Source organism: Oncorhynchus nerka, linkage group LG18, assembly GCF_034236695.1.
Source record: "Oncorhynchus nerka isolate Pitt River linkage group LG18, Oner_Uvic_2.0, whole genome shotgun sequence".
Lineage (NCBI taxonomy): Eukaryota > Metazoa > Chordata > Actinopteri > Salmoniformes > Salmonidae > Oncorhynchus > Oncorhynchus nerka.
Genome location: NC_088413.1, coordinates 59,418,793 through 59,435,891, shown reverse-complemented (window position 1 = coordinate 59,435,891; position 17,099 = coordinate 59,418,793). Strand labels below are relative to the sequence as shown.

Here is a 17,099-nt window from a genome sequence, read left to right as displayed (position 1 = left end):
GAGACCACACATAGTCCTACTAGGTGTACTTGAACTCTAACTCCCAACTAGGAGAGGTAGGCTACTATTGAAGTAGTGAATAATGCGAAAAATATGTGTTTTCAATAAAATAGGTAGGCTAACGCATACAAAGCAGAAAGAGGACCATTTCCAAAAATCTGTGGGACAACAAAAATATGTTCATCCCGAAGTCGTCTGTCTGACTGCCGGCAGCATACAAAATGACGACCACACCGCAATGACCTCTGTAGGGTGCACAGTCAGCCCTCTAGTGCACAGTCAGCCCTCTAGTGCACAGTCAGCCCTCTAGTGCACAGTCAGCCCTCTAGTGCACAGTCAGCCCTCTAGTGCACAGTCAGCCCTCTAGTGCACAGTCAGCCCTCTAGTGCACAGTCAGTACACAACACTGCCCATCATGTCTTAGCAGAATCAGATGGTGGCAGGGGTCCCAGCAGGGTCAGACGGTCAGGGAAGACCAGTCTATCTATAGAGCTCAGGTGAATTTTGCAGTATATTAACAAAATCAGTGAATGATACAATGTTCCATCTTTAATTGATGGGTAAACCTACTGTAGTTACAGGACAGCAATTTAAAGCTACAGTCTGGGATCTGAGAATAATGGTAATTTAAATTATTGAACCATTGATTCTATTCTTGAATAATATAATGTATAAATGTACACAAAGGTCATTCTTTGTTTTAGGAGGATCAGATGGTGACAGGGGTCTCAGCAGGGTCAGGCAGTCAGGGAAGACCAGTCTGTGGAACAGAAAAACTACCGCTCGGATACAACACTTTATTCTCTCTGTGCAGCAAACACTGGACAAGCCAGGTGCTACGGTTGTTAAGACACTAACAACATGTTCATAATTCTTTATGTATCATTGAACAAGCATGGGAAACAGTGTTTAAACTCTACAATGAAGATCTGTGAAGTTATTTAGATTTTTACTAATTATCTTTGAAAGACAGGGTCCTGAAAAAGGGGCGTTTCTTTTATTTGAGGTGTTTGTGTTTTTTTTTGTTTACAAACCGTTCTCTTGGGAATACATTTGGTTTAAGCTGTGAACTGGGAAGGAAATTGTGTTGGTAGAGAGTTGAGATATTGACTAGACTGGTGGGTCTGGGTGTGCAGGCTGCTCGGGATGCTGGTCGGTCTGGCTGAAATTTGAAATTTGAGGTTTTAACGAAGACAATCAAAGGTCTTTGTATTTTTTAAAGAGTTGTTCATTTGTTAGGCTCTTGGTTAAAGGTACAACACAAAATGGATTATTGAATTACCTTTGATCTAGTTCAGCCTTATTAATCACTTAAACATATGTAATAATGATCTCTTACCTAGCTTGATTACTGTGGGCATTTTTGCTTACTTTTTGTTCTAAATAGAGACGGCATATTGGATTGTGTAGAAATGCAGGATGTCATCAAAAAGTATGGGGGAGGTTATGCCTAAAAAAGAGTACAGAGAAGTTAGAAGTAAAATGAGTAGGCTACTGATACTACAGTCATACTCAGTCACCCGCCGAGAGAAAATGAACATAGAAGTTTGTGTCAGTCGATACTAGTGTCGGACATCAAGAGTGCCTGTCCATACGATGATGCTTGCGGCTGGAGTCATCATCACCGGCACCGCGCACTGAAACACAGCAGCGGGGATTTTACGAAAAAAGCAAACTCAGTAGACTAGGCTACAACCGAATTTGTAGCCTATCGCAGTGGATGGAAAACATATATTCAGCGTACTTTATATGAGCTATAGCTATTATTGATCGTTATTTAGAGAGTTATTGCGGAAGTGAAACTATGTGGTGAGTGTGCGTAATCAACACCTCTCCAATACGCAGCGGTCTGTCTTGTCAGCTCAGAGAGCGCGGTTCGTCATTGCATGTTCCAGCAGAGACTGAAAGTTACCTGCACATTGGTCCTCGTTGTCTTTTATCAATGTCTCCAATGTTATGTGAACAACATAGTTGCCGGGGTATGATTTGGAACCCCATCCCCCTTCCATCAGCTCCTGGACAACAGTAAAAGGGGAATGCTATTGAGGCAGTCCGTGGCAGGATCTTGTAGAATAGGTAAGATCGATGGACTCATTGATTACCTTGAATTGCCTTGAATTAATTGCATTACATACTGTCATGCATTTTCAATTCCATTAGATATGAATAATGAATGTAATAAGGTATTTATAGAGACAGACTGCGATTGATGAACGTGTGGAATAGGACTGAATGTGTGACATTTCAGAATTTGGGCATTCAATTAGCCATAGTTGTGTTCCAAATTGGACTAAGCACTGTAAAAGACTGCTAGAAATTATTTGTCATTTCAGATCATTGTTGTCACCTCTCAAAAATGTATTCTACTCACATTAATCAACGAGAGAGAGAGCAGCTCATGAGCCCCCTTCACGCTTACTAAACTGAGCTCTCCAACCAGAGACTCATATAAACATAAGTGCATGTCACTGTCTGTCTGATGAATTATTAGTGGACATAAAATATGCTCTCTGTTGTGTAATGTACTGTGAAGGGAACATTCTTTTTTTCTGGAAAGCAACAGAGATGCATCCTCAAAGGCATATGAGAATCACTTTGTAATTCTAAAGCGAAGGCAGCACACTGAAAAAACACAAACCATAATTGATGCTTTGCCTTGACATGCAGAGAAGGCACTTGCGTGCTGTGGGAATCTTCCCAAATGGACATGATTTTTCATAGAGTCAAAGGTCCAGGCTGAAATGACATTATTTCTCCAGCCCTTAGATAAGCTCCTTAATGTACATGTTCTGTGATATTGCTCATGAATCCCTCAAAACATTTCTTAGAATGAAGGATAAATTCATACTTAGAATTCCGTCCCGCCAAGCCTTCTTCTTCCACACAGAAACAGCTACACGATGACAAATCTGACATAGCCATCTTAATGCCATCCTTCCATATAAGACATATAAGATGCAGTGATTATGCTATAGGATACGGGATATATGCTCACTGGGTTTTTTCATTGCCTGAGATGTGTGAGAGAAAATTAAGCTTATATGCTCTCCTCTCATCAGAGCCTCAGTGAGTAAGCTTGGGTGGAAAGATTAATTAGCTGTACAAGAAGGTCATCTCATTGACCTCCTCTGGGACTGAGCTGATACGCTTTCGTTGGCTACTAGTTCTATTTATGCTAATTTCCCTGTCTGCTAGTGAGAGAGGGAATAGTGGTGAGTTTTCCCAGCATTTCAGAGCGCATCAATCATACTGCTTAAAACAACAAACTAGCTCACAGGAGGACATGTTACCCTGGCGACACGCTCCCCTGGCGCTGTTACTGACATTATTGAAATAGCATCTTGAGAAGACACTTACCGCGAAAATACCATTGCTATTTCCTTTCGTGCTTTGTTGAGCTTTTTAAAAGTCAAGTGTCTCAACAGTCAACATAACTGCAGCTTACTCATGACCTATGAGAAGCTTCCCTCCACTTCTAGAACTGGGTACTCCAACGATGCAGAGATGACTAGTTCATAGAGGGTATCTTAGCACTATGATCAGTATGCATTAAAAAATCCTCCAACATCTGTCTTCATCTCACTTGTTGGTATGGAGGGAGCTTGGAAAATGATGGTGGACTTTTTACCACCATTTGTATATGAATTCAGGGGCATGAAATGTGCAACAGTGACAGATGGTAATATGGTGATTCATACCATGTGAGGTGTAATACTGTGTGAAGAATATTCCCGGCCCATAAACCATGTCTCCAATCTACGTGTGCTGCATCAGCTTCTTCTGATCAACACCCTATATAGATGCATTTAGCTGATTCTATTGTAAATGCATCAGTGAGAGTTTCGTACAATTGAATGTCATCACGTATCATACCTCATCCCACTTTCCATAACTATACCTGTCTTGTCCTTTCTAGCTCCCAGCCTGTTATCAACGTTTGCAGTCTATCCACTCTGATCTCCCTGAAGTCCCTCTCTGTCCCCCACCATGGAGAGTCTGAGTGAGCTGCAGAACCCGCTCCTAGATAAGACCAGCAGCAGACACATGGTCCACAACGACTACCAGGCTTACCAGGGCGACTACCCGAACCGTCAGTGCCAGGAGAACATCATTGGCTACTTTGTCACTGGGAGCAACGGCAAGACTAAGGCCCAGCAGTTCCTGGATGCCACCTCTCTGCACCTGGCAGTGGAGGCCTTCTATAGGCCCAACTTAATCCTGTACAAGGACGATGTCAGCCTCCAGAGCAAGGACTCTAAGAGCGAGAGCTCTGAGACCACCTTCACAGAGAACAAGGACAGTGTAGTGGGAGTGGAGGGAGCCCCCATAGAGGACCCCCAGGACAAACTACTGGGAGAGAAGGATGTGAAGATCCAAACAGTCTCCTATGAGGTGGAGGAGGAGGGACATGAGTATGAGGTGAGAGTTCACACAGAGGGCAACCAACTATAAGTGACCAGCTAGAACTTTGGATTTGGGATGTGATGATGCTCATACAGGCAAAACATTGAGCGTTGTTAAAATCAAAAGGCTTTTTTTCATTAGTGGAGAGCAGTTGGACATAGAAAACGAATAGGACAAATAAAATAACAAGGTTACCTCAAATTGTGTGTATTTTACTAGTTGTAGGGGATGTATATTAACAGAATAATCGGTCAGGGCACTCAATACTGTTCATGTTAATTAACAAAGCTCCCTACCTCTTGCTAATAGGCTGTTAAAGCTGCCAGCATGATTCATGCCTATTTGTTCCATCTAACCGTCTGTTCACTAAATGGAAAATTTGATGTATTTTATAGCACTTACAAATCCAATAGAGCGGTAGTTTTTCTGTTCCATAATTGTTGGCAAATCTCCCTGTTCATCTTTCATCATATCATTCCAGGCCTTTTGTTATGTTAGGACAAAACTGTGACTAACCACTGCAAATAAAAATGGTGACAGTGGGAGAGCAACTTCTTTAGAAAAGTGGCTACATCTAATTTCATGCAGTAGGGTTGTGAAATACCCAGTGCTGTGAGTTGGCAGCAGGGGAGTGATCCCTAACTGGTCTTACCATCGGTCCAGCTCCTGTCACTAGCAGATGGATAGACGCACAGAAGATACATTGATTAATGCCAGAATGCAGTGCTTTGAAAGTATTATTAAGTAGAGACTGGGCTGAAACATGGCCCCGACACAGGTAACTCAGCAGATCGGTTATTCCAGGTCGATTCACAGAACAAATTCATCTGATAAAATAAAAAAAATCAAGCATTTTGGCAAATTTTTCAGATGTAAGTGGTATGATTGCGCATTCATTGGGGTTTCACACATCTTTCACCCCTGAGTCCTTTATGCAAAATCAATGTTTTCCGTGAAATAACAGGAGCACATTTAGTTTAGTCACCAATACATCAGCAAATGATAGGCTCACCATTTAGTCATTTTAACTTGTGGTTGATATAGAAAATAAGGATCTGCTGGAGTCCAAATCAAACCAAGAATCTTTATTTCTGAGCTCAGAGAGTAACAGATTTACATAGCGCACTGTAGACAGTCTGAATTCATCATTGGATGATAAGCATATATCTATATAGTTTCCTGTTACTTTATCTATACAAGGATGCAGGATGATACTCCCAAGAACAGGATATTATAGTCAGACAGATTCACATAGTTTCACAAGGTTAGTCACATACTCAGTTATGTGGACACATAAAATAAACATTTCCCATTACAAACTTTAAGACTTTTCTTTGGCAGCTGCTTCTCTTGGTTTACCCCTCTGTTCAAAGCAGTTGTGTGTGTGTGTATACATGTATGTGTGTGTGTGTGTGTGTGTGTGTGTGTGTGTGTGTGTGTGTGTGTGTGTGTGTGTGTGTGTGTGCGTGCGTGTGTGTGTGTGTGCGTGCGTGTATGTGTGCGTGTGCGTTCATGTGTATGCATGTGTGTGGTACACTGTGTGTTGGTAGATGTAGTTCCAGGAATTCGAGATGGAGTGAGTGTGGAGGCCAGGTGGAGATCAGAGCTCTGCAGAAGTCTTTTAAAGTGAACATGCTCTCAGCACACTAAGACAAGAGGGAAAGAGCCAGATGATAGATCTTACATGTCAAAGCCAATATCTGCGATGAGTTATTCTACACGTGTTTGTGTTCATCAGAAATGATTCCGGAAACCCTGCATCTGTATACAGACAAGACATGGTTCTCAGTAGGAATACAGGGATATGATGGATTTAACTATTCCACACGATAACACATGACTGGACCATGGCCTCAATGGCACCTATCTCAATTATTTTGTTTTGGTCAACTCTCTGGCAATGTTTTATATTTGTATTTGTCTTTATTATGGATCCCCATTAGCTGCTGCCAATCGCAGCAGCTACTCTTCCTGGGGTCCAGCAAAATGAAGGCAGTTATACAAATTTAAAAACATTACAATACATTCACAGATTTCACTATACACTGTGTGTCCTCAGGTCCCTACTCCACCACTACCACATATCTGCAATACAAAATCCATGTGTATGTGTGTGTATAGTGCGTATGTTATCGTGTGCGTGTGCGTGGCATGCATATTATTAATGTTAGCTCTCTGTGTACATCCAAGGGCCAGCCGTGCTGCCCTGTTCTGAGCCAACTGGTCGACTGGTCCAGGTGCGACAAAACTAGGGCATGTAGGACCTGCCTTGTTGATAGTGCTGTTAAGAAGGTAGATCAACCCTTTATTATGGACAGACTTCTCCCCATCTTAGCTACTGTTGTATCAAAATGAGATTTAGGCCTAGGTGTGGGTGGATGATGCCAGTGCCTAGTGACATGGCCGTGGAGGAGTCTCATCAATTACACTGGCCTCAAAACGCACTGGTAGCTCAGCTTGCCACTACTGGCTGACTGGCTCACTGGCTGACTCACTGGCTCTCATATTGGGTGTTAGTGTAATGCACCAGTGTCTGTCAGTTTGCCCACACCTAGGGGCTAGATTGTATCAGATCCGCGTAAGCCGACACCTGCAAAGCAGTTGTTTTGGCGGTGTTGGAGGTGGAACTGAGTTAGAGCTGTCAAATCCACAAGCGGCTCCCAAATAAAATAAAATACAATTTTTTGGTCACATACACATGGTTAGCAGATGTTAATGCAAGTGTAGTGAAATGCTTGTACTTCTAGTTCCGACAGCAGTAATATCTAACAAGTAATCTAGCAATTTCCCAACAACTACTTAATACACATAAATCTAAAGGGATGAATGAGAATATGTACATATACATATATGGATGAGTGATGGCCGAGCAGCATAGGAAATGTGCAATAGATGGTATAAAATACAGTATATACATATGATATGAGTAATGTAAGATATGTAAACATTATTGAAGTGGAATTATTTAAAGTGGCATTGTTTAAAGTGACAAGTGATCCATTTATTAAAGTGGCCAGTGATTGGGTTTCAATGTAGGCAGCAGCCTCTCTGAGTTAGTGACTGCTGTTTAACAGTCTGATGGCCTTGAGATAGAAGCTGTTTTTCAGTCTCTCGGTCCCAGCTTTGATGCACCTGTATTGACCTTGCCTTCTGGATGGTAGAGGTGTGAACAGGCAGTGGCTCGGGTGGTTGTCGTCCGTGATTATCTTTTTGGCCTTCCTGTGACATCGGGTGCTGTAGGTGTCATGGAGGGCAGGTAGTTTGCCCCCGGTGATGACGCCCTCAACTCGTCCCTGTAGGCTGTCTCATTGTTGTTAGTAATCAAGCCCACTACTATTGTGTTGTCTGCAAACTTGATGATTGAATTGGAGGCGTGCATGGCCACGCAGTCAAGGGTGAACAGAGAGTTCAGGAGGGGCTGTCCATGCACCCTTGTGGGCCCCAGTGCTGTGGGTCAGCGAAGTGGAGATGTTGTTTCCTACCTTCACCACCTGGGCGGCCCGTCAGAAGGTCCAGGACCCAATTGCACAGGGCGGAGTTGAGACCCAGGGCCTCCAGCTTGGTGATGAGCTTGGAGGGTACTATGGTGTTGAATGCTGAGCTGTAGTCAATGAACAGTATTCTTACATAGGTATTCCTCTTGTCCAGATGGGATAGGGCAGTGTGCAGTGTGATGGCGATTGCATCGTCTGTGTACCTGTTGGGGCGGTATGCAAACTGAAGTGGGTCTAAGGTGGCAGGTAAGGTGGAGGTGATATGACCCTTGACTAGTCTCTCAAAGCACTTCATGATGACAGAAGTGAGTGCTACGGGGCGGTAGTCATTTAGTTTAGTTATTTTTGCCTTCTTGGGTACAGGAAAAATGGTGGCCATCTTGAAGTACGTGGGGACAGCAGACTGGAATAGGGAGCGATTGAATATGTCCGTAAACACACGAGCCAGCTGATCTGTGCATGCTCTGAGGACGCAGCTTGGGATGCTGTCTGGGCCAGCAGCCTTGCGAGGGTTAACACGTTTAAATGTTTTACTCATGTCGGCAATGGAGAAGGAGAGGAGGGGGGGTGGCGCAGTCCTTGTTAGCGGACTGCGACGGTGGCATTGTATTATCCTCAAAGCGGGCAAAGAAAGTGTTTAGTTTGTCTGGAAATGTGACGTTGGTGTCTGTGATGTGGCTGGTTTTCTTTTTGTAGTCTGTGATTTCCTGTAGACCCTGCCACATACGTCTCGTGTCTGAGCCGTTGAATTGCGACTCCACTTTGTCCCTGTACAGGCATTTCACTTGTTTGATTGCCTTGCGGAGGGAACAACTACACTGTTTATATTCAGCCTTATTCCCAGACCTCTTTCCATGGTTAAATGCAGTGGTTTGCGCTTTCAGTTTTGCGTGAATGTCACCATCCATCCACGGTTTCTGGTTAGGGTAGGTTTTAATAGTAAAAGTGGGTACACCTCCAATGTACTTCTTTATAAACTCACTCACCGAGTCAGCATATAGATAGATGTTGTTATCTGAGGCTGACTGGAACATATCCCAGTCCGTTATGATCAGAACAATCTTGTAGTGTGGATTCCGATTGGTCAGACCCACGTTGAATGGTTCTAGTCACTGGTATATCCTGTTTGAGTTTCTGCCTATAAGACGGTAGGATCAAGATGACGACATGGTTGGATTTGCCGAAGGGAGGGTGGGGGAGGGCTTTGTATGCATTGTGGAAGTTAGAGTAGCTGTGATCGAGTGTATTACCCCCGTGAGCAGTGCAATCAATATGCTGATAGAATTTCAGGTTGCCTTGTTCTCAAATTTGATTTGTTAAAATCCCCAACTACAATAAATGCAGCCTCAGGATACATGGGTTCCAGTTTACATTGAGTCCAGTGAAGTTGCTTGAGGGTCGTCTTTGGTGGGGGAATGTACACAGCTGTGACGATAACTGATGAGAATTCTCTTGGGAGGTAATATGGCAGGCGTTTGAATGTAAAGAATTCTAGGTCTGGTGAGCAATAGGACTTGAGTTCCTGTATGTTGTTATGATTACACCATGAGTCGTTAAACGTGAAGCATACACCCCCACCAGAGAGGTGTTTATCTCTGTTGATGCGAAGTTATGGAGAAGCCCGGTGGCTGTACCGATTCCGACAACATATCGAGAGAGAGAGAGAGAGAGAGAGAGAGAGAGAGAGAGAGAGAGAGAGAGAGAGATGTTTCTGTGAAACAGAGAATGTTACAATCTCTGATGTCTCTCTGGAAGGCAACCCTTGCTCGAATTTCATCTACCTTGTTGTCAAGAGACTGGACATTGACGAGTAGTATACTCTGGAGCGGTGGGCGATGTGCACGTCTACGGAGCCTGACAAGGAGGCCACTCCGTCTGCCACTCCATTTGTCGCTACTGCGGCGCCATTGTTTTGGGTCAGCTTCTGGGATTAGATCCACTGTCCTGGGTGGTGGTCCAAACAGAGGATCCGCTTAGGGAAAGTCGTATTCCTGGTCGTAATGTTGGTAAGTTGATGTCACTCTTATATCCAATAGTTCTTCCCGGCTGTATGTAATAAGACTTACGATTTCCTGGGGTAACAATGTAAGAAATAATACATAAAAAACGAAATACTGCATAGTTTCCTAAGGACTCGAAGTGAGGCGACCAGCTCTGTCGGTGCTATTGGCTGCACAGAGTTGCATTAATAGAAATCCCTTGCAGCCTTGTTTACAAGTTTGAACACTGGAATGAGAGATGTAATCTACACCTCGATTAGGCTGATAGAAATCCTCATTATCATTATCCATCATTATTTAGTTTAAAGGGGCAGTGCTGTAAAAAATATGTGATTTTCCAAATTGTTATGATAATGGCCTTTTTGTGTAGGAATGGTTTGAAAAGAAATCCTGGAATTTCAGCCTGATGGATTTTTTGGCCCAGACCATGACATCCCGATCGGATCTGATTATTCTGACCAATGACCAGTCATCTTTTATTTCCATATGTATCCTGATACATTGAAGGGGTAAGCGGGTTAGGTTCTAGAGTTTAGACCAGGCCTGGGCAATTATTTTCCATGGAGGTGTAACGACGTTCGTCTGTTGAAAGAGGAGCGGACCAAAATGCGGCGTGGTGGCTACTCATGTTCTTTAATGAAAAATGCACGATACATGAAATAACAAATATATACAAAACAACAAACGAAACGCGAAAACCTATACAGCCTATCTAGTGTCAACTAACACAAAGACAGGAACAATCACCCACAAACACACAGTGAAACCCAGGCTACCTAAATATGGTTCCCAATCAGAGACAACGAGAATCACCTGACTCTGATTGAGAACCGCCTCAGGCAGCCAAGCCTATGCTATACACCCCTACTCAGCCACAATCCCCAATGCCTACAAAAACCCCAATACGACAACACAATAAACCCATGTCACACCCTGGCCTGAACAAATAATTAAAGAAAACACAAAATACTAAGACCAAGGCGTGACAGGAGGGCCACATTAGAATAGATTTCTGCCATCATGGGCCAGAATCATATTACAGGATTATACATCATGTGTTTGACTGTGTTGACATATATCTACTGTAAATCATGTCCAGATATGCTACTTATTTTACTTTTTAACATGCACAGAAATAAACCACATCCATGTTCTCCTTTTGGTAGGTATTTTCACTATTAAACATGCAATAAACTAGACGGAGAGAAAGATACATTGTGCATTCAGCACCACGGAGAGAACTCTTGTTAACGGGTATGTACAAAAACACAAGAAAGAGAGGGAGCTCAACATTACATGTCTGTTCACATACATACAGTAGGTTGACCCAAACAGTACAAACATCTCTGAGCCTGGCTCCTAATCTTTGGAAAGTTTAATTCATCGAGAGGTGCATAGAACCTCACTAGTTCTCCAATCACTGCATCAGACTGAAGATCGATAAGCTCAAGTTGCAGGTCAGTGGGAACATTATCCACATTGAAGGTGAAAGGAGAGGAAACCAAGCGCATGTCATTTTCCAACACTTTGAAATCCTCAAAACAAGAAGAAAACTCACTGTTCAAAGCACGCAGCAGCGATGTATACTTCTCCCGCTGGTCATCTGATAGGGAACAGACTAGTAGTGTCGGAAGGTGGGTGAGATTGTTGGCTTCTACTTGATTGGTGAGGAGGAGTAATTTTCCCTTGAAGGCTTTGACAAGGTTGTACATCAGATGTGCAAAAAGGCCCTTCCCTTGTAGTTTGGAATTCAGTTAATTCATGAAGGACATGATGTTCATGGTGAAGGCAAAATCAGCCAACCATTCTTTATCTTGCATTTGAGGGAAATCCACATTTTTTCCTTTCATTTGCAGAAACTCAGCAATATCCAACTTCAGGTCCCACACCCTTTTAAGCACCTTCCCCAAAATCAGCCCCAAAATCAGCTATCTCACGTTTGTGTGGTAGGGTAGATCTGCATGACCCGTGTCTTCCAAAAGTGAGACAAACCGCCTGTGGTTTAAAGATTTTGCTCTTATGAAGTTTACATCTTGAGTGACTGTATCCACAACATGGCTCAATTTCAGAACACATTTACAGAGCACCTCCTGATGAATAATGCAATGCAGGAAAATTATTTTCTGATCTGGGTTCAGCTCAGCTACTTGAACATGTATCATTTTCAAAAGGCCAGCGTTTTTTCCTGTCAAGTTTGGGCACCCATCAGTGGTCACACTGGATAACTTTCAAAACTCCCAGCTTTGCCACACACTTATTAACCTCCAATAAATATTTCCCTGTGGTTGTGCTCTTCATTGACTGCACTGAAGCAAGCTCCTCTGTAATTTCAAAGTCTGGGGTTTTGCCTCATAAGAATATCAACAACTGCGCCGTGTCACGTGCATCACAGCTCTCATCCAGGGCCAAGGAGAAATAGGTGAAATCCTTTACCTTGTCTTTCAACTGTTGTTCCATATTCTCTGCGATGCCCTCAACACGCTGTGTCACTGTTCGTCTTGCCCGGGAAACATTTTCAAACAGCTCTTTCTTGTCGGGACAACGTATTGCTGCAGTCAATACATTTTTTTTCATTAATTATGTGGGACAGTGCATAGATAGCTCTCGCCATTCCGTCTTTGGTGAATGCAATTTTGTGAAAAGTCCTTGCTGCTTTTGCAACTGAGAAAGCAACTCTTTCGATGCACTTGGCCTCTGCTCAGAAGACACTGATATATTTCTCTGCGTGCTTCATCTGGAAGTGTCGGGACAAGTTGTAGTCTTTCAAGACAGTGATGCTCTCTTTGCACACTAAGCACGCAGCTTTCCCTGATACCTCAATAAAAAAATATTTTGATGTCCACACATTGTCTACTTTCCTTTTCTTTGAAATCTTTGAAAAACACATTTGTGCGCAATTTCTAGCTAGCTACTATTTGTAACTGTGACGTGTGTGTCAGCCTGTCAGTCGCTGTCTGTCCTCGTGCAGTAGTTATTTATACGTGCCTTCAAAATAAATGGCCCACAAGTGGTGGGAGTTAAATCATTACACAAAGGCCAGTATTCATTTTCAAAACTTTATCATCGCAAATTCTTTATGTGATCTGAGCATGATTCCACGGGCTGTGTTGAATCAGGTCGCGGGCCGCATACGGCCCCCAGGCCAGCCTTTTCCCAGTACACAGTTGAATCTAGGCCCCAGTCTACAAATGTATCCACTGGAGCATGGGAATCCATTATAAATGTGCTTGGATGTGGAGAATCTCACCTGGTGCTTCAGGTGTACACCAGGAATGATATAGATCATTTCAAATGCCAATTGTGGGAAAAAGTGTTGTGAACATTGGTTATGCATGTGGGTCTCTGTGTGTAACTTCAAACATAATTGCCATAGCTTCTGTGGCTATATATGGTAAGTATTATGTAATACATTTTAGGCCCTCTGTCACTTTCCCTCTACAAGCACAGTACCTGTAGCATTTCATGCACAATGCAGGGACACTTCAAAATGCTTATCCCTCTCTCTATCATGTTTGCCAATGGGTGAGAGGGTGAGATGAGGGTTTTGCTGCTATGTCCACTTTGTCTACGCACTCTCCATGCCTCTTCCTCTCTCCTCTCGTCCTTTTTAAATTGGCTCATTTATTTTCAGCCCTGAACATCCATTTCCATTTTCTATCCTCCCTCAGTCCCACAGGCTTGTTTGATCCCTGTTAGTAACAAGACTAACAAATGAATCCTATCTTGATGGAGGGACATTCATTTAAACAAACAGCAGCTCCCGCTCTGGGAGAACTGCAAAGGTGAGGCCATCTCTTGTTAAAGGTCATCCCAGTGATGTGGCTCCTCGTGTTTTGCTATTCACTTTTGTCCCCGTGCCAGAGTGCCCACAGCAGCGTCTGACTGTCCTATTCATTAGCCCCTCAGCTACCCAGGGGCCTCTGAGGAAAATCAAGGTACAGTATGGGAAGAGACCACACTGGCCCTCAGAACATTCACAGCCTTTCAAGCAAGACGGGCAAAATGACGAGGGGTGGTGGGGTGCGTGTGGAGAAAGGGAGGCAATTTAGCACATAAATGGCAATGTGTTCTTCCTGTTTCTCCTGTCATCTGGTGGGGATGAAACAATCTGTTAATCCAGTGTTATCTGTCATGCCGCTCATGGGTGTTGATAGAAATACAAATCTTCTCTGCCTGGCTGAGCCCATCATGTCCTACATGTAAGCAGAACAAGGGCAGATCTGCCTGGTGGTTCTTGTCATCTGATGTCAAACTGTTAGGTGTTACAGCAACGGTAACAGCAAGGTGTGGGATCACACATTATTGACAGTATCTCTATAGTGCAGAGTCGGATTCAGGTCCATGGAACAATGTTCTCTAATCTGATCCTACAACCTTGCTGATTATTGTTTTATAAATCAAAGTGATGTGCCCCTATTGGTGGGACACGCTTACTCACAGCACAAACTATACTGAGAACGCATCCAATTGTGGCAGTAGAATATGACACGAGTAGCTCACATACCAGGCCTGTCCGGTCCCCCCTCTCTCCTTTTCTCCTTCCCAGAGCGACAGCTCCAGTGACACTGAGAGTGAGGACAACTTCATCATGCTGCCCCCTCGGGACCACCTGGGCCTGGCCATCTTCTCCATGCTCTGCTGCTTCTGGCCCCTAGGGATCGCTGCCTTCTACTTCTCCCAGAGGGTGAGTCCAGGACCCAGGCCCCACTTCACCCCTTTATAGCTACTACCCTGTTATTAATTACCCCCAGGACTCTCTGGAAGGTCAGTAGGCACAAGTGCTCTCTCTCTCTCAAGTGCTAACACAGCCCATTTTCTACACCCGCCGCCCTCTACCAATTATTGCAGACCATTGACTGCGTAAACCGCATAGGTTTTGTCCCCTTTTACTCTTGTGAACACAAGCAGCAATACCACTGAGAGAGAAATGTAAACTGTGTACAGTTAAAACTAAAGGTTGACTGTGCCACATATGCAGTATGTTTTATTTTATTGTCATTTAGTCAATCAAAAGCCTCATAATAAATGTTATTTTATGTTAGCAATACATTGCCCACATGACCGTCTAGCAGATACTATCTACCTACATGTATTTTTCAGTAGATAATGAATAGACATGATCTGCTTCCTCTGGGACTCTCTCGCCATTGTGACATTGTGATTATATTGAACCCCAGGTCTATCTACAAATAGCAGCACTTTAGTGAGCAGGTCCTGAATGCAGCAGGTCCCCTCTCTGCCCCTTAATCCAACTCCAATATATCTCAGTGGATCGCAACATCTCTCAAACTAATTGCAAAGACAATTCAAATGCTAAATGACCCTAATAAAGGATTCAAATGGGTTATGGGCCAGTCTTTTTCAGAGGGATCCAAAAACATCTAAACAACACATTAGTTACTGTCAAAACGGTAGTGACATAATTGCCATAGCAACTAATGGCTCCCCGGGAACAATTCATTGTTTTCTCTCCCTACAGTGAATTTACACCTACTCAAATTTTTCTCAGTCATATGACATCATGACTAATTTCTCTCTCCTTTGTCTCAGACTAGCAAGGCCATGGCTAAGGGAGACTTCTCTAGGGCAGGCCGTAGCTCCAGAAGAGCCCTGTTCCTCGCTGCTCTCTCCATCACCATTGGGGCAGGGATGTACGTGGGGGTGGTGGTGGCCCTTGTAGCCTACCTGTCCAAGTCTAGGGGACACATATAGGAGCAGGACCAGGGCCACAGGGGAGAGTGCTTGGGAAATCTTCCCTGCTATGGCAACCCTGAAGCACCAGTCTACATGTGGCTCTGTAGGGATGTTTTGGTTTTGGAGCAGCTGAGAGGAGGAGGAGAAGAAGGACCAGGGGGAGAGACAGCCACTTTTCTCTAGGTCTATCTACCTGGTAAGGATTTTTGAGGATCACAAAATAATGAGGGAAAACCCCTAAAGGAAAGAAGAACTATTGTCCCACAATGACTGTTCTGCTCCTCTACATGAATGAGATGAAAGATAGTGAAGTAGATGTGATGATACAGTACTACCTAAATTCCAGAGCTAACCACCTTCACTGATCTTCATTATGATCATGGAGGCCCCGTCCATATTTGTAGCTGTTCTCTGTAAATACTTATTGTGCAGATGGTGTTTTTGGTCGTATTGATTTTCATGCCACAGTGAGTTATAATGAACCTGCCATTGTGTCTGAAATGCAAAACCAAGAAGGCGTACTTTCATGATTATTCATCAAACTGTTCGCCAGTCCAGTCCAGGAGAATCAACTGCCATCCCTTAATAGACTCTAGACAAAGAAAACTGTGTTTATTGTGCACTGTATATCCTGTCAGAATAAATACATTGAATAAGGAGTTTTCTGTTTCCTGTCTTTCTCTGTGGAGAGAGGCATCACTGACTGTGTAATAGAGGGACATCAGAATGCACTGTTGAACAATGTGAGTTACAGTAACAGTCAAAAGTTTGGACACACCTACTCATTCAACCGTTTTTCTTTATTGTACAATTTTCTACATTGTAGAATAATAGTGATGACATCAAAACTATGAAATAACACATATGAAATCATTTAGTAACCAAAAACGTTTTAAACAAATCTAAATATATTTTTGATTTTAGATTCTTCAAAGTAGCCACCCTTTGCCTTGATAACAACTTTGCACACTCTTGGCATTCTCTCAACAAGCTTCATGGGGAATGCTTTTCCAACCATCTTGAAGGAGTTCCCACATATGCTGAGCCTTGTTGGCTGCTTTTCCTTCACTCTGCGGTCCAACTCATCCCAAACCATCTTAATTGGGTTGTTGTGGAGGCCAGGTCATCTGATGCAGCAACATCACTCTCCTTCCTGGTCAAATAGCCCTTGCACAGCCTGGAGGTGGGTTTTGGGTCATTGTCCTATTGAAAAAAAATGATAATCCCACTAAGCACAAACCAGATGGGATGGCGTATTGCTGCAGAATGCTATGGTAAACATGCTGGTTAAGTGTGCCTTGAATTCTAAATAAATCACTGATAGTGTCACCAGCAAAGCACCCCCACACCATCACACCTCCTCCTCCATGCTTCACAGTGGGAACCACACATGGGGAGATCATTCGTTCACCTATTCTGCGTCTCACAAAGACAGGGCGGTTGGAACCAAAAATCTCAAATTTGGACTCATCAGACCAAAGGACAGATTTCCATTTCTAATGTCCAT

At 43.4% G+C, this 17,099-nt stretch overlaps 1 protein-coding gene across 1 annotated transcript; it reads left to right on the top strand.

The window, feature by feature from the left end:
- The first annotated feature begins 1,470 nt into the window (after nt 1-1,470).
- Nucleotides 1,471-16,458, top strand: LOC115146650 (synapse differentiation-inducing gene protein 1-like). The gene is made up of 4 exons (XM_029688715.2): nt 1,471-2,076; nt 3,917-4,419; nt 14,445-14,582; nt 15,449-16,458. Exons 2-4 carry the CDS (start codon nt 3,988-3,990, stop codon nt 15,608-15,610), a joined length of 732 nt encoding a protein of 243 aa, XP_029544575.1. The 5' UTR covers nt 1,471-2,076; nt 3,917-3,987; the 3' UTR covers nt 15,611-16,458.
- Nucleotides 16,459-17,099: the final 641 nt, after the last annotated feature.